This window comes from Tasmannia lanceolata, unplaced genomic scaffold (assembly GCF_043159265.1).
Source record: "Tasmannia lanceolata isolate RefF3 unplaced genomic scaffold, GAP_Taslan_0.1 ptg000044l, whole genome shotgun sequence".
NCBI classification, from domain to species: Eukaryota; Viridiplantae; Streptophyta; class Magnoliopsida; order Canellales; family Winteraceae; genus Tasmannia; species Tasmannia lanceolata.
The window spans coordinates 22399752-22424198 of NW_027518721.1; the positions used below are offsets into that span (position 1 = coordinate 22399752).

General features: G+C 38.7%; 2 protein-coding genes across 4 annotated transcripts; both read right to left on the reverse strand.

The window, feature by feature from the left end:
• Positions 1 to 779: 779 nt before the first annotated feature.
• Positions 780 to 16320, reverse strand: KAN (Homeodomain-like superfamily protein). Of its 3 annotated transcripts, none has more exons than XM_077374580.1 (6): positions 14826 to 16320; positions 14541 to 14617; positions 13995 to 14040; positions 13644 to 13803; positions 1861 to 1948; positions 780 to 1339 (listed from the first exon to the last, which is right to left on the reverse strand). In XM_077374580.1, exons 1-6 carry the CDS (start codon positions 15628 to 15630, stop codon positions 1226 to 1228), a joined length of 1290 nt encoding a protein of 429 aa, XP_077230695.1. In that variant the 5' UTR covers positions 15631 to 16320; the 3' UTR covers positions 780 to 1225. The 3 variants fall into 3 exon arrangements, with proteins under 3 accessions (XP_077230695.1, XP_077230694.1, XP_077230696.1); XM_077374579.1 differs by having other exon boundaries at positions 1861 to 1951; positions 14826 to 16312; XM_077374581.1 differs by lacking the exons at positions 780 to 1339; positions 1861 to 1948 and adding an exon at positions 3815 to 4158.
• Positions 16321 to 22099: 5779 nt separating this feature from the next.
• LOC143863427 (uncharacterized) lies at positions 22100 to 22540 on the reverse strand. The gene has a single exon (XM_077374091.1). It carries the CDS (start codon positions 22538 to 22540, stop codon positions 22100 to 22102), a length of 441 nt encoding a protein of 146 aa, XP_077230206.1.
• Between the last annotated feature and the right edge of the window lie 1907 nt (positions 22541 to 24447).

The window sequence follows — 24447 nt, forward strand, 5'->3', positions numbered from 1 at the left end:
AAGATATGAATAAATTTGTCATTTTCCAAAGAGACATCCGTACTTTTGTCCATTTCAATGTGTCATATTACATTAGGTAAGTGTACTTGGTCTTTCAATCTCATTTCTCATGGGCTCCCTTCTAGTATCATTCCAAGCCCATCCGAACTTTCACTATTGACTATTATTAGTAGTACGTCTTTGGGGCTAGGCCCATGACTGAAAAATTAAGCCCAGGCCCAGATGTAACCTTAATAAGGCTGAAGAATTAGGGGCCGCATTCACTCCATCCATGTCTGAAGCATTTAGGTCTCATTCCATTAGAATTTTGGGTTGCAAAGATGAATAACTTGTTCTTCGTTTAATTAACTGGGCCTGATCGATTGGGCCCAAACTGGGGCCAAGTCATTTAGGCTGTTGGGCCTGCGAAGCCCATCTTTTACTCCAAGAAATGGGAAAGCTGAAGCATGAAGTTGCTCTCCAAAGGAATTGGAACAAAGGCACAACAACTATGTGGAAATAATAGTTGCTCTTGAAGGTCAGATGGGCTGTTGGACCCACCAAGCCCATCTTTTATTCCGAGGAGAATTTCACTCTTCTACACATGTATTGCATGCCATTGTACCATCATATTTCTTCCAATCTTATATCTTTTGTAGGGCATTTCAATGTTCAGAGATAGATGGAAAATTGACATAGAATTTCTAGCCCAAGCTTTCACACCATAATACAAAATGGCCCTTTTGAGGAATTTTCCAAACGTGAAAGAATATGAAAGAAAATTAAAAAATAAAAAGAAATAGAACACGCATCTCGAGGATTTGATTTCTATTAATTTCTCCTCTTTCTTGATTTTCATGTGTACAGGATAAGCTTCAACTCAAAAAGAAGTTCAGCTTAATTTAGCCACTCCAACTCTTTCATGGTACATTGTAGCCAAACATACCCAAAAAAATGAGAGTCTAATAAAAGTGAGAATTACACTCGTGGAACTTAAAAGATACTGCTTCTTCTTCTTCAGCGTGATATATGAAGGGATTTGGTAGGAAATTTCTTGGAAAGCCATTTCAGGGCTCACTTTTGTAGGACAGAACTGATGAATAAGACAAAATCTGCTAAAAAGTAAGCCTACGTGGTCGTTCTCTCCTGCAAAAATGAGCTGTGAAATGGCTTTCCGCAAAATTTTGCCTCTAAACATATTAGAGCAATGAAGGAATAGTAACAGGTATTAAGTGCTCCAAGTGTATCAATCACTATCTTTGCCTTGCCAGTCTGGTCTTCCTAAGGTGAACTCCAGGCTAGGATTTTTGAGGTCCAAATGGGACCCAAGCGAACCCCTCCACTGTGTAGAACCGCTTTCCTGGAAAATTAAGTATGTACATTTCAATAGATTCATATGCAAAGTTTGTTCATGTCATGTTCAATTACACGCTCTTAATAACAACACAAGATGGGTACATGCACTATACCCATTGCATGTATGCCCCCAAACACGAATACATGTGTTTATGTGCACCCATAAAGAGAAATGATATGTCCACCAACTATTTCTGCATTTTTTTGACCTATTTCTACCCTCTTTTGTTTGTCTTTTTGCTGAAAGTAAAGTCATTTTCAGGAAAAAGAACAAACAAAAGGGGTGAAAATGATGGAAAAGAGGGTAAAAATGTCATTTTCCAACATATAATTAAATGCATATTCCACCCTCATGCATGCATGGACATGCACATTTATGTGTGCACCCAAAGGTATAGACATATGTTTACATGCACTAAAACATATTTAAAAAAAAAATGCATGCATGCCTGTGATGTACATGCAAGTGCAACATAAGAATTATTTATGTGACACATCTTTGTAAAATATGGGAAGAGTGATTACCTCAAAAGTGTACCCTTGTCTCTGTTGAGAGAAGTTTGATGGTCTAAGCCCTTCAATGTCACTGGAGTTAGTTTGTAGCCAAGATCCTCTACTGAAAATTTCAACAGAGAGTAGGCTCTTCATGGTTAGTTCACAAAATGGAGACTGCAAACTTCCTAGCCTTTTACTTGAATTTTAATAGGAAAGATACAGTAAAAATAATATGAACAAAACTAAAGAGATGCATTTATAAGAAGTTGACGAATGAAACACCGGAGTTTAAGGTTTGAATACTGCTTTGTGCAAGCATGAAACACTGGGTTGGAAGCCATGTAATGAGTACTGATATTATCACATTTTTTTCAATAGTAGAAGTGAATGTCTAGGTAACACATACCAACATCACGGTTCAAAAATATAGTGACGGCAAGGGCCTTGTATTCAACTTAGCTAGCTAACCCTGGACCGAGAGACTACAGGTGGATTTTTGTAGGCCCACAAGAGCAGATTGGGTCCAAGAAAGAAGCAAACGCAGTAGCTATTAGGAAGAATGCTCTTGTAGGCCCATATCATTCTCAACTTGGTTGATGTATCATAAAGAAGAAGGACCCAACAAAGTCTGGTATCAGAGCTGGTCGTGGAAGTAAGCATGACAACTGCAGGTAATAGTTCTCAACAAATGATTCTTATTTGTAAAGGTGACAGAGATCAGAGCTGTGCATCAAGTAATCAGGTTGATTGAGCCGAGCATGCTCGATAAGGTAATAGTGGAGGGTGATTCCTTGAATGTGATAAAATGGTTGAATGGTAATCTTTCTCACCCTTGCCGTTTTGCGCGCAGGATCCTCGATCTCCTATCATCATATGAGGACGTTGGTTAATAATGAGGCCGATAGGTTAGTCAGGGATGGAGCTTCTAAGGCTTCATTGGAAGTCTTTGATTTCGTTCCTCCTTGAGGGGTCTTGATTTGGCATCTTGGTTCTTTTTCTTTTTGGTTTTCCTTGTATTTGTTTTGCTTGTTGCCGGGTGATTTTCTAGGTTTCTTTCTTTTTTAATATAATTCTTTGCCATTTAAAAAAAATGACATACAAAATATGAAAACCAGGAAGGGAGAATGGAAGAAGTAATGACTTCTCTTCTATTTTATTAATGCAATAAATCAAGGGAAATGATACATCCGCCCCTTTTGATCACCAGGAACACACCCTGTCAGTGTATCAGTGACTAAAGAGGGGCTGCTGTACTTATGTCAGAAGAATTCAATGCCCCTGATTGCCACAAACACTAACAGGGGTGTTCCTGGTGATCAAAAGGGGCGGATATATCACTTCCCTAAATCAAAGGATGATAAAACGTTTTTGAGAGGAGGATTTTTCATTTACTATGGAAGCATTAGGGGTGTAAACGGATCGAATAGTGCTATTTCCAAATTTGAATTCGAATTCGTTTAAAAAATTCAGTATCCGTAAACGTATCCGAATTCGACGGATGATTAAAATTTGTTACCGAATTCGCATCCGACGGATATTATTCGAATTGGGATATTATCCGTATCCGTTTATCCGGATTCAAATCCGAATTCGAATTCATAAACGGATATCCGAATTTGAACGTATCCGTTTTTCCGGATTCAAATCTGAATTCGAATTCATAAACGGATATCCGAATTCGAATTCAGTGTCCGAATCCGTATCCGAATGTCTGAATTCATATATCCGAATGTCCGAATTTGTATCCGAATTCAAATTCGAATAACCAAATATATATTATCCGAATCCGAACACCTATTATAAAGAAGAAATTACAAAAGGAACAAAAAAAGGAACAAAACGAAAATGGGTTTCACACCCTATTTTCAATGTCTCAAAAATGGATAAGAAAAATCAATAGATTCCAATTCTAAGCCATAAATACACAACAAAATGTACTAAATTACTCAGAATGACATCTACATAAGCTATAACAAACCATAGAGTCTCAGATTCCCAAATTTAATGTTACAAACAAAGAAAAGAGAAGAAGAAAATCGCAAATCTCATATTAACGGATCAGATATGGGAAAAAACCAGAAGTCAGAACCATGGATTTGCACCAAACAACAAATAGTTGAAGATTATACAGTAAACAAGTCTCCAATGGAAACAGAAAACGGAGGAAGCGAGACATGGAACATACTTGAAGATCTGCTAAACAAGAAAAGAGTATTTGCAATTGAAAATGCCAAATCTCTAGATGAAGGAGAGACAAATAAGTAAGCCTTGTCATTCTTTCGTTGCGTTGCTTAGAACGAGGGGTCTTCTCCGTATGGGTTTCACACCCTAGCAAAAAAAGGAACAAAATGAAAATGAAAATGAAAAGAGAAAAGGAACAACCATATTCACACAGTGGGCTTCACACAATCACACCCTAGCAAAAAAAAAAAAAAAAGAAAAAGAAAAAGCCCAAAAAAGAAGCTTCACCCACTTAGAACTTAGAAGGAGAGAGAACAAAGTGTTTTTCTTCTCCGATCTGATCCCTCTCTCTCTCGCTCTTGGTTGTGGGGCCAATTGGAGGCTGGGATGAGGTGGAATGCCGGTGGCGAAGTCGGCGGCGGCGAGAAGATAGAGGGAGACGAAGAAAACCCTAGCAGACCTCTTTTTAGTGTGTTTCTGTGTTTGTATAATTGTGTCAAAAAAGCCCTAGACTCCCAATCAATATTAATATGAATGATATATTTCGCCCCCTTTTCTTCCCCAGGCAGCTGGCTTCCTTATTTAAAAAGTACTGTATGGATAATGGGCGGTATGGCCACACTATAGGATGATCCAAACCGTCCATGTGATGCCACAAAGAAAACCTGCTAGCTGATTGCCTGATTACACCTAAATTCTAGGTACATGTTTGGTCTAATTGGTTTTATGTGAATTTTTATTTTTAGGGAAAAATACACTTAGCCCCCTGTGGACCTGTGGTTTTTGACACAATCAACTTAACCCCTAATGTTTAAAAAGTTACAAGTAGACCCCCTGTGGTTTCAATTTGTATAAGGTAGGCCCCCTCTTTTGAAACAATATCAATGCTAATAAAGACCCCATACACCCCTCCAAACCTCATACCCGAATCCAAACACTACCAAAAACACAGTGGGCCCACATTATTTGGACGATCCAAAGCGTTCATTTGATGGGCCCTGACATAGATAGGGTGTGCCAAAAAAATCAGCTCCATAGGATCATCCTAATCCTTCAATTTGTGGACGAACTGTTAACTGAGGGGGTCTACCTTACACAAATTGAAACCACAGGGGGGTCTAAGTGTAACTTTTTAAACATTAGGGGTAACTTTTTAAACATTAGGGGTTAAGTTGAATGTGTCAGAAACCAAAGGGAGTCTAAGTATATTTTTCCCTTATTTTTATACATGTAAACATAACTACATTGTGTATTTGTGTTACATGTATTATGTATACAAAAATATTTCTATAGGATGATCCTAGCTCGCCGATCTATAGGATCATCCTATGGAGATATTTTTTGGGAACAACCTATTTACGCTGTGTCCCATCACACGGACGGTTTGGATCATCCTATGCTGTGGTCCGTACAGTACTTATAGAAAAATATGGGACTATAAAGGCTTACACCATATAACACTAGCCGGAGGAACACGATCTTCCTCTATTTTACGGAACTATAAGGGCTCACTCTATTATGAAAACCTTAATTTTTGGTGAACAAGCTATCTATGTTGTGTTCCATCACATGTAAGGTTTGGATCATCCCGTGATGTGGTCCGTACAGTACTTTTTGAAAAATACGGGCTTACATCATATAAAATCTCATTTTATATTTTCTTTATACGCTTTTCCACAAAGTTACACTTACAAGTTTACAACAATCCAAACAGGGCCAAGCTAGTTAACTTTAAGATAGAAATAAATTAAATAATTAGCCCTCCAAGGCTCCAAGTAACCATATTGGCATATTCATTTAATTTCCCTCTGAAATATGAAGAGAAAATAAATTTCACGAAAAGTGTTTCTATTGTAGCTATTTTGGATTTATTTCTAGGAAAATTATTTCTATCAGAATTACTTTAAAGAAAATTGCTTCTATCTAAAATTCGTGTATGGATTGTTAAAAACTTGTAATTTTGCAGAAGAGTTTGGAAAGGAAAAACATTTGTAATATTTGTTAAAAGAGACTTCTTAGCAACTATTTAAAAAAAAACTGGACTCTTGGTATTACGTGATTCTTAAGGACTATTTACCAATTATTTTGCAAATTAGGGAGTTATATTAAATAAACATTAAAATGTAAATATATATATCGATGGCAAAAATGTAAATTTAATTATATTTGAGGTGTTCCTCCCGCAAAAATGTAAATTTTATTTGATGATATTATTAATAATAAATATTAATAAAAATAAAATGATTCCGGATACGGATTCAGATACATATACGGATTCAGATATATGGATACAGATTCGGATATACGGATACAGATTCGGATATACGGATACGGATACGGATACGGATATACGGATACGGATATTCAGGATATTCGGATACGGATGCGGATACGGATCCGGATCCGAATCCGGATATTCGGGATAAACGGATGTACTTCTTGGATTCGGATGTTAAACGGATCGGATGTACCATTTACCAGATTCGTATCCGCTAAGAGCCGGATATCTCATAAACGGATTCGGATAATATCCGCTTGAAACGGATTCGGATAATATTCACTTTAAACGGATTCGGATGCGGATGGTAATCGGATTTTCGAATGTCCATTTACAGGTCTAGGAAGCATAAAGAAAAAAATGTTGTTGGAGTTTGTTTTTGTGCTATGCACGTTTTCGCAAAACACCCACCCATAAATAAAGGTAGATAAAAGATAACAATATATGATAAGCAATAAAGGATAAGCACAAATAAAATCTCATGTAGAATAGGACTTAGTCAAGAAATGACCTAATCTAGTAATCTCTTAACCAAAATGTAGGAGAAATATTAGGAAATGATAAAACCAAACTCTCGTTTGAATTATTTTCAACGGGGTAGGCGAAGGTGCTGAAGGGAATTAACCGTCTCAGAACCCTTACGAGTACCATAACAATATATGTGTTTCTACAGAGGGAAACACACTTTCATCATATATGCATGAATTATCAATCAAAGGCCGGGCCAAGACAAAGATAGCTTTTGTGATGTGGGTTGACTCCAAAGAAGACTCGAGGTAAGGATTTGGGACTGAGTTTATCGTGTTTATATGATCCCCAGTAGGGAAAGCAATGGCACCTAAAGACCTGTAGTGCTGAGTAAAATCACAACATTATACCCATTTCTTAACTGAGGCCTAAAACATCAAAGATGGCCTCATTTCTGCCTCATGCTGATGCTTACATTACACTTTTGTGCTCATGTATTTAGAAAACACGGGAGATGATACCATTTTCCTCAAGAAAAATCTTAAAATCTTCCAAAGTTAATTCTTGAGCTCCATCAACTTGAAAATGTTTAATTGCAATGGAAAATAATGTCAGTCATAACCATTCGAAAAAAATAAAATAAAATAAAAAATGTCAGTCATACAACTAAAATGGAAAAACCAAGCAACACTGTCCCTTAAGATGGCCCCATCCCTTAAGTCATAAGGGGTAGATCTGGCTAAAATCTACACACATAGAAGGTTTGTCACGCCTCAACCCCACTATGCAAATATTGTCCGGTTTTGGGTTTTTCCACCCTCCCTGGTTTTGTTTCCTAGCGGCACTAACCGTGCCCGACCCACTCCGTGGGACCCGTCCCTTAGATGTTGAAAACGCGTCTACAGGGAGACGTGAAATCCACATATATAGCCTAGCAACTTTAATCCACATATATAGCCCGTTAACTTTTCCTCCATTTCTGATGTGGGATCTCACCATCCACGCCCCTTAGGGCTTGGCGTCTTATTGTCCGGTTTTGGGTTTTTCCACCCTCTCTGGTTTTGTTTTCCAGCAGCACTAACCATGCCTGACCCACTCCGTGGGGCCCACCCCTTGGATGCTGAAAACGTGTCTACATAGGGAGATGAGAAATCCACATATATAGCCCAACAACTTTTCCTCAATTTCCGATGTGGGATCTCACAATCCACGCCCCTTGGGGATCGGTGTCCTTGCCGACACACCATACTGGAGGGAGATCCCACTACATAGCATTATGTCACGCCCCTACCCCATCGTGTAAATATTATCCGGTTCTGGGTTTTGCCACCTTCCCTGGTTTTGTTTTCCAGCAGCATTACCAGTGCCCGACCTACTCCACGAGGCCCGCCCTTGGAGATGCTGAAAATGTATTTACACAGGGAAAGGGAAAATCAATATATATAGCCCAGCAACTTTTCCTCCCTTTAAGATGTGGGATCTCACAATTTATGTCACGCCTTGACCTCATTGTGTAAATATTGTCCGATTCTCAATTTTTCCACCCTCCCCGGTTTTGTTTTCAAGCAGAAATAACCGTGCCTTACCCACTACGCGGGGCCCACCCCTTGGAGATGCTGAAAACTGTAAATATTGTCTGATTCTCGGTTTTTCCAACCTCCCTAGTTTTGTTTTCCAGAATAACCGTGCTCGACCTACTACGCGGGGCTCACCTCTTGGAGATGCTAAAAACACGTCTACACAAGGAGAGGGGAAATCCACATATATACTGTTCCTCCCTTTCCGATGTGGGATCTCACATTCGACCCCCCTTGGGGCCAAGCGTCCTCGCTGGCACACCGTACTGGAGGGAGGTCTTGCTCTGATACGATTATGCCACGCCTCGACTAAATATTATCTGATTCTGGGTTTTCCACTCTCCCTGGTTTTGTTTTTCAACAACACTAACTGTGCCCAACCCACTCTGCGGGGCCTGCCCCTTGGAGATGCTGAAAACACGTCTACATAGAGAGAGGAAAAATCCACATATATAGCCCAGCAACTTTTCCTTCCTTTCGATGTGGGATCACAAGGTTTATAGAGGATATTTCTTGATTGTCGTATACCCTCAACTTATTAAGAAATTTCGGGAGGAGATGCTCATGCTCTAGAAGTATAAATGATTAAATAACACCAACTCTAACAACTTAAGCTATTAGAGTAATTGGTTGTTTCACATGGTAGCAGAGCTATTGGCTCATGGCTGGTCCTGCGTTCAAAACCCAAAATTAAAAATCCATGTGCACGGCCAACCCAAAAGAGCAGCCACATCTGCCAAAAGGAGAAATTTAGGAGTAAAAAAGAATAGTGGGAAGTCCTTGTGTAATTCTGTTGACATTTTCATGTACATCTTTTAGTTATTTTCTAGTTGTTTTGGTTGTGGAGTTTAATAGTTTTATTGTGACTAAGCTGACACAAACTAATGGTTCATGTAATTTCCTTTTTCTTTCTCTCCTCCTTTTGAGTTTCGCCTTTTATTTTCCATCCTTGTTTTCAACCTTTTTCTCCACCCCCACTGCTAAAATTTCATATTTCCTTTAACAAAAATTTCTACACAAGAATTTCTGTAGTGTACAATATGTACAAACATTAACAACAAATTTTTCTGTACCATTTTGATTTAAGTAAACGACTCCAAAAGTTAAACTTAATGTCCCTCTTTTAGGTCATGTGTATAACGTTTCAGATGTTAATGTGGATATGTGTATGAAAGAAGTTGTTGATGAGCAAGGTGAAAGGGACGTGAACAAGTTTGTTGATCATCTTACCTTCTGGTATTGTGAATAATATTATGAACTCAAATCTTATCTATCCAACCTAGATGATAGTTGATTTGGATTCCGAACAAATCTGATTACTTTTCGACTAGCTCAGCTTGGAAAATAGTTAGAACCCAAAGTAGAATAAAAACAAACTTGGGCCAGATTAATCTAGAAGGATATAAAACCCAAAGATTTGTTGCTACTTGTGGTGGTTATTTAACTACGCTATACCTGTTGATAGCTGCATTTAGAATAGATTTATTCATGATGCAGGAGTACATGAACACATCATTGATGCTCACATGGCATGGATGAACCATCCAAAAAGGGCCCGTAACTAGTAGCCAAATGAGGTGCCTTTCATCTTTGGTAGTACTTTCATATTATTAGTAATTCATCTGGACGAGTGATGGTGTTGCCAATAGTGAGTGGTGGCGTTGCTAATAATGAGACCATAACATGGAAACTATAGATGACCATAACATTGAAACTATGCATGCATTTGCAGGTTGCTTTTTCCTTCTTCCCATACCTTTACAAGTTGCCTTTTCAAATGGACGTTGCTGATTTTGTGAAAAGGTGTCGGCAACTATGCTAAAAGCACACTGATTTAAGTTTTACTCCTATAATCTAGTTTCTATATTAATTTGTCTTTTCCTCAACTGGAGGATTCTTTCTGGTTTTAGCATTTGACTAGAATAGAATGATACTACAATTCTACATTGTGAAAGGAGGAACGAACAGGAAGGGGAATTTTTGCAGATTGAATGACATTGTATTTTCGTTAAGAGATTTTCTCTTAGTATCCATTGGAGTTTCCTCCAAAACGTGAGTTTGCATTTCCATTGTTTGATTTTCTTCTTTCGTTGATTGTGCACGACGTTAGTTGGTATCAGAGCACAAGGGATCTCCATCTTGTGTTGTGGCTCCACGCTCCCTGCATCAATTCATATAGTGTCTGTTGTGAAAATGGGCAAGAGGAAAACATGGACCGCCTTTTCATTGATAGTAGTATGCCTAACACAATTTGGAATTACTTCTCTACAAAGCTCAACATCCCTATGATCTAAGATCAGAGTGTGCATGACAGGTTGTTTTACGGTTATAACATATCCAACAAAAAGAGACACTCAATTTGGCAACTTGATTCGAATCATTCTTTCTATTATATCATGGGAGATATGAAAGGAAAGATGTAGAATTGGATGGAAGCTAAAATCAGATCCCCTTCCATAATGATCAGATCTATGTTGGACTGGATCAAGTCCATTGTAGGTAGCACCAATCTAAAAACGAATGCTCCTTTATAGAATCTTTGGCCTTGTCTCAATTGGGCATTGATCAAATCAAAGTAGGTCCTCCTAAAGGTGTTTGGATAACATAGAGTAGACCTCGTCATAACAACTCCCTTAAGTTGAACATTGATGGCACATGTAAAGAAGACATGAGTGAGTCTGGAGGTGACGGTATCATTTGCAACAGTAGAGCTAAGGTAATTCTAGCTTTCCCTCACTGCTATGGAATGGGTTCTAATATGCATGCTGAATGTAGAGCATAGTTTGATGGCCTTAGACATAGTAAAGCTATGGAGATCCAAAGAGTTTGGGTTGAATCTGATAGTCAAGCATTAATCAATGTCACTAAGGGGAAGGACATTACTCCGTAGCCAATCATTTACTATTGACAAGAGATTGATAATTTATTGAGAGATGTGAATAATTTTATAACCCCCGCCCACTCACACAGACACACACACACAACCACCCATTACACAGAAGGTAAAGAAGTGGCTGACTCGTTAGCTAATTTTTCAAACTACTAAGAACAATAGATTGTTATATTCTTGGCATCAGGTTGCTGGAGAATCTAAGGGAGTTGCTCGTTGTGATGCTTTCGGCATTGATACCTATAGAGGAAACACTTAAACACTTAAATGTTTGTTTTTTATTCAACTTTGGAGGTAAGGCGGGATATCCCCTCTTGTATATCTTGTTCCTATCAATAAGAATTAAGGTGCCAGTCTGGGTTCCTAGATAAATTCCAAGTTAAAAAAACTTTTTTTGATGGGTAAGCTGGGTTTGGCAGGGACCCCTATCGGTTTATTTGATAAATAGAAAGATGTTACATTTATGGGCACAATGCGCCATCCCTAACTCGGAGCATATGAGAGAGGGAAATCCAAAACTCAAGATAGACAAACACTAAACGTAAGAGTTTGAAGTGCTCAATACTCGTGAGTTACATAATCGGCTAGTTTTATGGGAGTATGTTGGGATCTTTGAGAGAGTCTTAGGCAGTTTTTCTTTGGAACTTCTTGCCATCATTCATTTTATTCCTCCACTTCTGAACTTTCTTCTTCACTGTCCTCTTGCTCAATTTGGATCAGATTTACTAGATGACGCTCATCCACCCATGATACTTTCTTCTTTCAAGCTTCTTTGGGACCATCTGTGTCTATTGGATCTATTGATGGCTCTTCTCGATTTTTGGAATCCCTCAATATGTATATCTATCATTGCAATCGAAGTTGAGCTTGCAAAAACATCTAAGTTGAGCTCGAGGCCTACTTTACTTCAATCATTCATATCTCGGCATGAATGTTATGAATCATGCTAGTCAAATAAACTATGATTAAAACTTCCAATTAAAAACAAATTTCATATCTTAGTAGCAAGAATTAAATGACCGATTCTTCCTTTTGGATTCCTTCATATATGTACACTGAATTTATAACCAAGACTATACTGGGCAGATCTAGAAGTAAATATATGCAATCTTCCTAATGTTTCCTTTTTATGAGGAGCGGCATGAAACCGCATGATATGTGTAACTAGCAGTTCCTAGTCGGGTTAATCTAGCATTCTAATTGAATGAATATATTCAGGTGTTTCTACAGACTACTTTCAAGACTCAAGTTTTGAAGCCCCACCCGAACCATTGCCATTGAGTTTAAAAACAAATCAACTTGGGCATGTCGTATGCAATGAGATTATACTACACATTATACAAACTCTATTCACATGTTAAAGGAAATACATTTTTTTTTGTTTTGGATGCCATAGGGTATCCCCACCCCACTTTTGTAGGGTGGGACTATTCCCTAGGGATGCGTGCAGGCACCCGGAAGACCACGCTGTTCGGGTCACTGGGGAGCAAACCCATGAGTTTACGCCAAAGAGCCACACCCTTCCGGGTTAACAAAGCATATTATCAGGTCAAACATATGCACACATGGAGACCCACTTTATACCTTATTTCATTAGTTTAAAAAAAAAGATAATGTTTCATGTTTTAAAATCCATGTAAATAACTTTGGTAGAAACAAGCTAGAGAATATTTCCTTCTTATCCCATGTATACTGCTCTACTAAACTACACTATCGTCACACTCCTAGTGTAGAAATTCTCCATAATCTCATAGATGTGCCTAGGGGTCCTAGATTTCTCCTATTCTATATAAACGGGAGTAAAAGAAAAGCAGATATTTTCATGATTATAGAGATACGAAAAACAAAGTGAGTGAAGGGAAAAAAAGTCAGCAAGAAGAAAAGACGTTTATTGTTGAAAGCCAAAAGATAATTTGGAAAAAGAAGGAAAAGGGCGAAGAAGCTTTAGTAAAGAAAAAATTCTGATGCAGAGAATAGACTAATGTATAATATTGTATGTGTAATATTTGACACTAAAATTAGGAGAGCAGTTAAGTCAAGGTGTGGCACTTAAAAATCACTTCAATAGAATAAGAACCTAACCATAACCATAACCATAGAAAAACTAGTAGTGGTTACTTTTTTTCTCCACAACGTTTCATGTTTTCTAAGCTTATAGCTTTTAACACTCGTATGCTAATTGGTGCATTTCCATAGTTAATGTCAAAGAAACCAAAAGTAAAAGCTGACAAAGAAACACTTTTATTCTCTAAAAATTGAGTTCTTGGAGGTGGATTTTTCTAAGCTACTAAGTTACCCATGCAAAAACAAAAGAACAAAGCATACATCTATGTAGTAAAAAAGAACACGTGGAGAGAGAGAGAGAGAGAGAGAGAGAGAGAGAGAGAGAGAGAGAGAGAGAGAGAGAGAGAGAGTTTACCTTGAAGAGTTACTCCATAGAGTGGTAGAAGAAGGATAATCCAAGTCATGTTGTATAGGCCTATCTGAACCTCTTTGATCTGTGAATCTTTGGAAACTTAGGTCGTTCCCGGTCGCCGGAGCCGGCGAGCAATCGTCTTCGCCGGACCCATCAGATTGCCCTTCAAAATGAGGAAAAAAAACCATTTCAGCTTTGTTAGGATACAATTACAGAGTGATATAGAGGTGTATAACCTTTTGTTTGGGGTTTAGAGATGAGGGTATTTTTTTTCCATTTAGGCAGTGAAGATTCCGAAATAAATGGGGGGCCAAGGTTGCTAAAAAAAGCTGAAGGCTAAGCAATACGAATTACCTGATGAAACTGCAGGTTTGTCAGTGGTTTTAACAGTTCTATACATCTGCAAAGGCAAAGGAAAACAAAGACTAGTAAAGAGAGAGAAAAAGGAAAGGACGAGCTGCATACTAGAATAATGCCCTCGTTTGCATAAAAAATAAAGGAAAGAAAAAAAAAACCCAAAACATCAACTCTAAATCAAAGGGGTCTTCTCTTTATTTTTAGGTTTCTATTATTTTTTCATTAACCACGAGGTTGATGTTTGGTGAGATTAATAATGGCTTGTATTATTGTGAAATGATGCCACTTTTCTCTATCATTCTTGTTTTATCTCTTTCTCTCTCTAAAAAGAGAACCTGTCTCTTGTCTCAGAAAACCAGACTCATCTATTGATTCATTCACTCATTCACTGCATCCATCGGCTAATGTGCCGGGGTGTAAGTAATAGATGCAGTTTTTTACTAAGAGAGAGAGAGAGAGAGAGAGAGAGAGAGAGAGAGGAGTATAGATTATCTTTAGAGAGAGTAAAATGGAGAGAATTATAGGTTATCTTTCTGTACATACCTGCAAATGGCTCTTAACATGAGCTAGAGTGAGATCTTTGACATCCATGAGCTCCAAAACTGACTTTGGAGTAGCCCCTAATATTCAACCATAAATGGAAGAAAATAAATATAAAAACCCAAAAACCCAAAACATGAAAAATCTGATAATTACAGTGTAAATAAAAAAATTAAGTAGAAAAAGAAGAAGAAGAAGAAGAAGAACAAGAGAGAGAGAGAGAGAGAGAGAGAGAGAGAGAGAGAGAGAGAGAGAGAGAGAGAGAGAGAGAGAGATGAAATGTGTTACTTTCATGGCCGCCAAGAAGCTCGACGGCGTGAACAAAGCGATTATGAAGGGTGCTAGTCCATCTCATCCTCGGTGCTCTCATGCTCCGCTTCACGGGTAGCTTCTGCGCAAATCTTGACCTAATCATCCCATGAGAAGCCTCTAGAGCTCCCATACCAAACTGTTGGTGGTGAAAAGTATGGTGCTTCAGAGAATCTGAAGAAAACCCATTAAACCTCGTACCAGCCGCTATCCGATAAGCCGATGAAGAGGATGAGGCGGGCACCGAGTGTAATATAGCCACTGGGTTAAGCCCACCACCTATAATATGCGAAGAAGTAGAAGCTGAAGAAGAACAATGAGAGGGATATGACATTTGATAGAACCCCATTTTGGGATCTTTCTCTCTTGAATGATCCAAAGCAATGAAGGGGAAACCCCGATTTTGGTACACAGGGATCCCTTTTATCGGCCGCAGGCTATCAGAGACTTCAAGGAGAGAGACACCATGATTGAGATGATTCAATCTGTGACTGTTAAGATAGTCTTCTTCTCCTCTCAAATTTCGCCTCCATGGGCTCTCGGCTTCCATGGTGTTTGGAGGATTTGCGAGAGAAAGCTCGGTGTAAGCTTGGGATTTGAGGCGGACGGAGCCGTCGCTGTTGGATTTGAGACCTTCGCGCCGGTGCCAAAGATCGAGGCCGATGTCTTGCTCACTGTTGCTATTGCATATAGATGGTGGAGCGCTGTTGGGAGGACTAATGTGTAAGGATAGATCTGGAGATGGTGCGGAAGAGGTTTCCATGAACAAGCCTTGAAGGGGCATTTTGGATACGATCTTCGGTGAAAGAGTTGTTAATTCTCAAGTTGAAGGAAAAGCCACTTCACTCATAGAATTAGATTCAAGATCTAAGAGGAAAAATGTAATTTTGGTTGTTTTTCTTCTTCTTTTTTGTTCTTGAAATTAGTAGGGGATAGGGGGGAAGAGAGAGCTAACAAAGAGGCCAACTTGGTATGTTGAGAGATTGAAAGGAGAGCTCAAGGAAAGCCCGAGAAAGTGGAAAGAAATGTGAAGAAAGACTCTTCTCTATCTCAACATACTTTGGTAGAGAGAGAGAGAGAGAGAGAGAGAGAGAGAGAGGGAAGGGGTGGATATGTATGTTGTCAAGCAAAGCAAAAAAAGAAAAGAAAGAAGAGAATAAAGAAAAGAGAAAGGCATTGAAAGGAGGAGGATTTGGGTCTCTTCCTAGACATTATATCTTGGAAAACGACACTCAGTTCTCTCTCTCTCTCTGTTCTTAATAGTCAAAACGGCAAAAACGGAGACTTCGACTTCCTTATTCTCCCGGAGACGCCGGGTTAAAAAAAAGTGGTCCGTGTGCAGGAGATTCCCTTTCCCCCACCAACTTCGCTTTTGTGTTTTCTTTCCTTTCTTTCAAACCAAAACTTGCAAATGAACAAAAATACCCCCTTCTCTCTCAATTTCTACACATATTTTTTCCTAATGAAACCGTTTTCCACTTATGAAGAGGTTTAAGACATAAAATGTAAGATCTCACATCGGAAAGGGAGAGGAAGTGTAGGGAATCTAACCGGGTAGAACTCACCCCTAAAAAGCTAGCTTTCAGAGGTAGGGTGCACATTCCCTTATAACCCATCCCCATCCATTTCACTTTTCCAATGTGGGACTATTTGCTTTTGCGTGGAACCCCAACAGAAAGCTCCTAGCTATATATGTGAACCATCTCTCTCCTTGTGTAGATGAGTTTTCAACATCCCTGTGGGGTGAGTCAGATAGGGTTAGTACTACTAAAAGCAAAGCCAGGGCGGGTTGAAACCTAGAACCAGACAATAATTACACGGTGGGGTCAGGGCGCGACAAAATGATATCAGAATTGTAGCTCCAGCAATACGGTGTGCCAGGGAGGACACTGAGCCTTGAGGGGGGGGGGGGGGGGGGGTGGATTGTAAGATCCCACATTAGAAAGGGAGAGAAAGCTCCTAGGCTATATATGTGAACCCTTCCTCTCCCTATTTAGACATTTTTTCACCATCCCTGTGGGGTGGGTCGGGCACGGTTAGTGCTACTGGAAAACTAAACCAGGGCGGGTTAAACATAGAACAAGACAATATTTACATGGTGGGGTTGAGGCATGCCATAGTCTTTTAAAGGAAGGAATGCCCAACCGTTCAATAATTAATATTGACCATCCATTGTGATGGCCCCCCGTTGGATTTTCCATCATCCAAAATTCACTCTAATTTTTGTATCCTCACCATCAAATTAAGATCCTGAAAATGTTCATTAAAAAACATAGGTAAAGGTTTACATCAGACGGCTACAAATAGCTCTTCATTAATTGGATGGCCAGGATTATCTGATCATAGCAATTTTTTAATCACAGGAAGCCAAAGGTGGAGCCCATTGGTGGACGAGCCAGATGGATGATTTGGATCATCGATAGTCTAAAATCATATTAATTTTCAAATAAATTCTCATGAAAATTCTATTTTTCTTAACTAATTCCTTTCTTTACAGAGATTCTCTTTGTCATGACAAGAAACTTTACATTTTTCTTCATTTAATTATTTATTTTGTAGAGCTGCTAGGATGAGGGGTGTTCGTTCGGTTATAACCGAACCAAATAGACCAAAATTTGATAACCGAAACCGAACTGATTAAAAATTCGGTTATTCGGTTATAATCGAATAACCAAATAGTGGGAGAAAAAGAGGAAAAAAAGCAATATTTCGGTTTGGATCGGAAGACTAGGATCATCCTATTGAAATGATTTTTTGAGCACTGCCTTATTAAGTTGTGATAAATCAAATGAATGGTTTTGATCATCCTACGAGTGCCCATATAGCACTTTTTTTTGAAAAATAATAGTTTTATCTATAATTTCGGTTATTTGGTTAACCAAATTCTTTTTTTTAGATAACCGAACCAAACCCGAATAACTGAAATTTCAAAAAAAATAAAATAACCGAAAAGAAAAAAAAACTGAACCGAACCGACCGAACCAATTCGGTTCGGTTCGGTTATTCGGTTATAACCGAATAATGAACACCCCTAGCTAGGAAGACATGCCGATGTCAGGGAGCTTTCTAGCAGCCCCCTCCTTACCATGCCACTTAACCAAGAAAACATCATAATAATCTTTAAATGACAAAGACAACCCTATATTTTAAAATAATAACATATATATCTCCAATAAGGAGTTGGGGTGAATCCCCTCCTTGATCTCCACTTTACAAACATGAAAATGATTTTTAAAATGCAATTCTGGTCTTTCCTTGAGAATCTACCACATGGTGGGTTTTTGAATAGTCTTTTGAATAGAAGGCTACTAAAGTAGCCCTTTTGACCCAAAGGTGTGTGTTGTCTCTACTATTATTATTATAAAACCCTAATTCCACATATCCCTTCTAATTCCCTTTCATCCTCCCAAATATTCCCTTCTAATCTTTCAACACTCTTGTCTAAGCATTTGGGTTTTATTATGTCATACCCACATGATTTTCTTTCCTCCTCTCCATCACAGATAGTTGACTACGCCCAGTGAATATTAGATTTCTAAACCCTAGGTTCAATCAAAACAAAAGAGAATGGACTTTTTTTTCTATTGGGAAGTACCCAAGCTTTGAATGCTCTCACCGAAACATAATAAACATTCGACCTAGGGTGATTTGAGAGAGTGAAGCCACTGATATTTATAACTGGCATCACACAGATGATTGACGGTGCCACCCCAAACCCTAGAGACCCAAACCTATAGAAACACATTCAAAACAACCAAGCTCGATTTCCCAAGCTCTGTGTACTCCAATACCATTAGAATATAAAATATTTTAACTACCCTTTGTCACTTCTTACCTGAGCCCTATGCATTGCATTAATTGCACGTAAAATAAAAGTCTACTCAGCTTCAATTCAACAAGAAAGACAAGATCGATGCATATGCTTCTTTCTTTGATAATCGTCCTAGTCCCTTGTTTGATATTATCACCCCTGTTGGGGGTAAAATCTGATATCCAATGGAAAGTTGACATGTGGCACCTGAGATTCAAAGGCTTGTTAAGGGTAAAATCGTAATTTCACAGTCCTTCTAGAAATCCTAAAACCCAACACCAGTGGCGGGTTAAACATGGAAATCGAGATACCAAGGAACTCACCCAATTACAAAAGACTCCAAAAAGGTAATTTTTCTTAACTGCCTAGGACTAGTCTATAAAGGGGACCAAACTTCGAAGTACGCATCTCAAAAGTCACTGTATTTGCTCTTCTTTGCATAGCTAAGTTCATACTATTGCCCTGACTTAAGCATCAGAACAACCTCGAGAAGTCCAACTCCGGTCCTTTCTAACGTGTTTTCTTTAAACGCAGGTTATCTTTAGGAGCTAGCTAAGCGCGGGACCATCTCCAAGTGCCAGTTAAGATTTTAGCAGCAAGAGCCCCACTTTTTATTTTGAACTTCTTCGCCTAGTTTGTTGACAGCTTTTTGTAATTGTACAAGGAAAAGAAAAATGTAAAGTGAGGAGTCCCAATATCAAAACTAGGGTGCGACATCTTCATATAAGATGAATATTAGGGAAGTGATATATCTGCCCCTTTTGATTACCGGGGACACCTGGAGCCAGTGTATCAATGACTAAAGTGGGGCTGGATGTACTTGACGTTAGAAGAATTCAATGGGCCTGATTGCCATGTACATGCGCTGGTGTCCCTAACAATCAAAAGAGACGGATATATCACTTCCCGAATGTTATACACAAATAGTATCCCCAAGGTTATATTTTGATAGTGGAACAAGTCACTTTGTTTTACAGTTCTCCTACTGAGAGTTTTTTGGGAATTGTAATAGCCTTTCACAGTTGGTTAAGAAAGTGTAAGACAAAGAGTCGTCCCATTATCAAAATATGACCATGCCGATATGACTCCACATGTTCTAAAGAAGAAATTATTTACAAAAGTTTGTGTATGTACATGAGTTATGCTTTAGTAGGCTAGACCTCATCGTAATACCAATGAGATAAGCCCATCCATTAGTAGTACAGAGAAGAAATCAACTATAGACACCAATACAATTAGATCAGCTCTTCATAGAAAAACTTGGGATTTGCGATCCCAGGCAAGAATTGGGATTTTCTATTAGATGAGAAGAATTGTTACACAAAATGTATTCTAAGTAATTGACCAGTGGGTTGAGTCCTTGCTTCGGATCCCCTGTGGCCCAAAAAATCAAGTCAATCGTCTAATTGTAACATCGAATACTGTGTAATTTTTTGTTGAAATGAACTGTCAATAACTAAATATAGCCAAAGGTCCACATCAAAGGAAAAAAATAAACATTATTCCATGTTCGGGTTTGTATAATCGGAGCGAACCGACCAAGTAATAGCCCATCTGTTTGATCGGCGCCTAAAAGATCACCCCAGAAAGACATTCCTAATCATCAGATCAAAAGTTTGCTTATGGACAAATATGCTAAAGAATCAAAACCGATGGCCCATAAAAAGAGTTCATCAAGTTCACGGGATGGTTAGGATAATCCAATGGCAGCAATTTTCTCACTGTGGTTCATACAAAAGTTGGCCCTTCAATTGGACGGTTACGATCGATGGAGAGGTCCATTGATTGGATTAGACCAATGTTCATTGATTAGATTACACCTTCACTGTGAAAATATCTCCAAGGGCATCTATGAATGTTTCAATCTTCTTTCCACCTTCATTGTGTATATAAAATGGCATATAATGACTTTAGTTGGAAAATGGGTGGGCACGACATGAGAGATGTTCATTTCATTTGTTGTCAAAGTGTCACGTCTGTGTATATGTGGAGCAGTGGATATTGATACAAAAAGCAAAGGACCACCAATCACAAAAATAGTAGCACAAGCAACTTTGTTATTAATGAGACAAAAATTTTACATGTTGCACCCCTTAGGAATGATAAGACATTGCTTTTAAGAGCCTTTCCAAAACCAACTTGCTTACAGCATATGAATGTAATACATGCTGCTTTGGAGTGCTTCAGTAAACATCCTAGAAACTTTCTGCAAGTCGGTAGGAAACTTTTCCTTTTTTTCTGAAACAGGTAAATAATCTATTAATGGTGGGAAAGAAATTTACTTTAAAGGAGAGAATTTAAGTATCACTCAAACTCCAAGACCACCTGTAGAATGCCCCTCCATTTGCAAGTAGCCATTCTCTACAGTATTAGCTATCATCCTATTTACTTTTCTTTCTTCATTCAAATCTTTCAACTCTAAAATTTTGCAGTTGAAAGATAAATCCTAAAAAAATAGAACTCATGACTCCAATGATATTTAATGCATCCACCCCCTTTTTTGAGCTCCTTTTTCTAGTAGTGAAAGCTATATATGTATAACATAATAATAAAGTTCCCAAGTAGTTCATTTATCAATCTAAGTACTGAAAAGATGACTTGCTACACTTGCAGACATAGACACAACAATTCGTATGCTACAGTGTTTCATGCAGTACCTCACTAATCCACATGCTCCTTTTCAGAAGCTGGTGATCAGTTCATATCTTTCTCTTTTTAGAAGGTTAAAAACAATCTGGTGAAGAAAAATGCAGCAAATAACACATGGGGAGCTGACACGATAAATGGGTAAAGGCCTAACTTGATTACCTTAGATGGGGAATTTATTTCATGATTAATGCCAATGGGATCACCTGTTTTTTCCACTAGGTTACAAAAAGTTACTCATTTTCTTCACTTTGAGTTTTGACCACATATTTCTTTCAAGCATGTCCAGCATCTACCAAACATTTAGAGTTCCTATATGCAGATATTGTGTTAAATACGTACAAAGGACCGACCCGAATGTAATTATTGAGTGAATAGTGAAACAGTTGTATGCCCTACAACTAATCGCTTACTACATGTACAACAAACTAAACAGGAGGAAAAGAATCAGTCGTCTATGAAGAAGTTAGATGGACGGTAAATGTTATAATACCTGGAAAAGAAAACAAGATGTATGACTTTCTAGCAAGCAATAATATTAAGGGCTTGAAAATATTGGGCTAGCTTTTGTTTATTCTTCCCATTTCAAATTTGGCATGTTTTAAATGAAGGTTCGTTGAAAATGTCTGGTTTTACAAAAGCCTCTTTTAACAATTCACTCTTCCTTCCCTTCTGGTTTTTTTTCTTTTTTGAAAAGTTAATCTTTATAATTAGAAAGAGGGAAGCCCGAGATGGGACATCCCAAGAGTACAAAACAGAAAAAAGAAAACAAAAAAGAATAAAATACATAGATGAATCAAGGTGGGAGATGATCAAACCATTGTAGAGAATCACTTCCCACCCCTCTCCTAGCTAATAAATCCGCCTTCTCGTTAGCTGTCCTTCTAACATGGTTTATCACAGTAGATGATCCTGAAATTAATTCTTCAATTTCATCAAAGAATGCCAAGAATCTCCAAGGAGGAGCCACTCCCCCCTTCAACCAACGCATCACATTTAAGGAATCCCCTTCAACAATTACATTATCTAAACATCCTCCACTAAACTTTTTGATACCATAGAAAGCAGCCTTAACTTCCGCCTCCGTCGCATCACACACTCCAATCGAACCAGAAAAGGCCCATTGAACTTCGCCACTTTCATTGCGGCATAAGCCACCCACCCGGACGGGCCCTGATTCCCAAAACATGCACCATTGAAGTTCAATTTTAACATCCCTTGAGGAGGAGGTTCCCATCTTTGGGCAATGTTAGATGACCTCTCTCTACTAAAACACACTTCCCTCCAACATTCCCAAAGATGAAAATCCGAGACAAATTGAAACATTGGATGACATCTCGTCCACGATATAACCAAGGCAATAATTCTCATGTAAATAGAAGAGATTAGAACCATCCCTTTTGGTTTTAAGCCATGCTTTTCACATATTTGAGATTAGAACCATCTTGGAAAGTAAATAGAAGAGAGTTTTGCCAATAGACCTTCTCATCTCATTCTATTGCATCCATGATTTAATTTTAAGGGACATCTCAAAATTGGACCATATGTAATGTATATGTTGTAGGAGTTTTGTGTGGCCTTTCAACATTTTTATTTCATTTACATTTATCTTATGTGGATGCTCATATTTAGCACATGTGATGGTTTATTATTAGCTATTTGAGATAGCCTTATTTTTGTATTTATGCTCATGCTTATGTGGATGCATGTTAATTAACTACATAGATTTGGTTAGTCGATTAGATTGATTAATGATCATCAACAGGTAAAGTCTGCTACTCACACGGCATAGACTGGCCCCGACATTTGGGATGTGCGTGATGAGGCTGATTGCACTAAATCTGGGATGTCCGAAGAGGCGATTGGCCGCTCTAATTCCACAGGAGATCAGGATGATTGACCTGTTTCAGAGCCAGGATGAGGCATTTCCGAGATGAATCGGATGGAGCCTTACAGTTGTTGAGGACTGATCATGCATGGTGTAACCGCATGACGATATATCTAGTTCCAGATTGTTATGTGCTTTCCAGATTTACACCATGGCGTGTGCACTGGGTGCGACACGTGCTAGTGTAAGCCCAATGGTTTTTACCTTGGCATTCCCATCTTGTTTTGATGATTCCAATACACAAGTGATCATTTATCACTAATGTGTTTGTTTGTCTAAGTTGTAGATCTTGATAAAGTAAGATCAAGGATGCTTGGATTGAAGGCCAAGAAGCCCACATTGGACCACTAATTGGAAGGCCAAAGTCTGTGGACCCCGATCCTGAGAGGACGAGTGCGGCGAGGGACGCGAGGTCCCCACAGCAATCCTCTAAGATCTCCACAATGTGAAGGAGAGCTCTGCCAAGGAACTCTCGAAACGGATGCCACCCTCACAGCATAGCACGAGTGGCGATACAAAACGAATGAGATACATCCTGATCAGGAGCCAGGGCTCGAAACCGAGATGTACCTAAAAAGAACTCAGAGTCGCCATCCATGGATAGGCCATGGAACCCTAAAATCAAATCCTCTGTGCAATGGATAACCAGAAATATATATGGGTTCGTGCCTGGTTACGAATGGGGAAGGTCTGAGAGCACCCCCAATTCGCCCGAGTGCAAGCACTTGGTCTCTTATGCCATTTTCATTAATTCCAAAGAAGTTTGAGTAAAAATCATGTGAAATGGGAACAATCCTCAGGAATCGTCTACCTAAGCATGCATTTCCTGAGAATGGAGAAATAAACACGTAAAATGAAATGAAAAATGTGTCACCTAAGCAAAGCTAGGTTATGAGTGACATGCCTAATGGGTGTCTAAGTTTCTGGTGGACACGCACATGCAAGCTACAACCAAAGGTATAGTATCAGTACAAGAAAGTAAGAAAACATATCAAAACATGAGACACAAATCTATGCTATGTATGACGGGACAAGACAAGTCCTAACTCTAATGCAGGACTGGACTCGGACCAGAATGGCCATCCATCCTAGCTGCGCTACGTATCCCGGCCTCGGGAAGAATCGGAGCCCACGTAGTTCGATGCCCTATTCTAAATTATGATGCCTAAGACATCTAGCCCTCTATCCTAGACTCGATCTAAAAGACCGAACCAGTTATTAAAGCTTCTTGTATGATTATTAAAATTCCAGTGAAT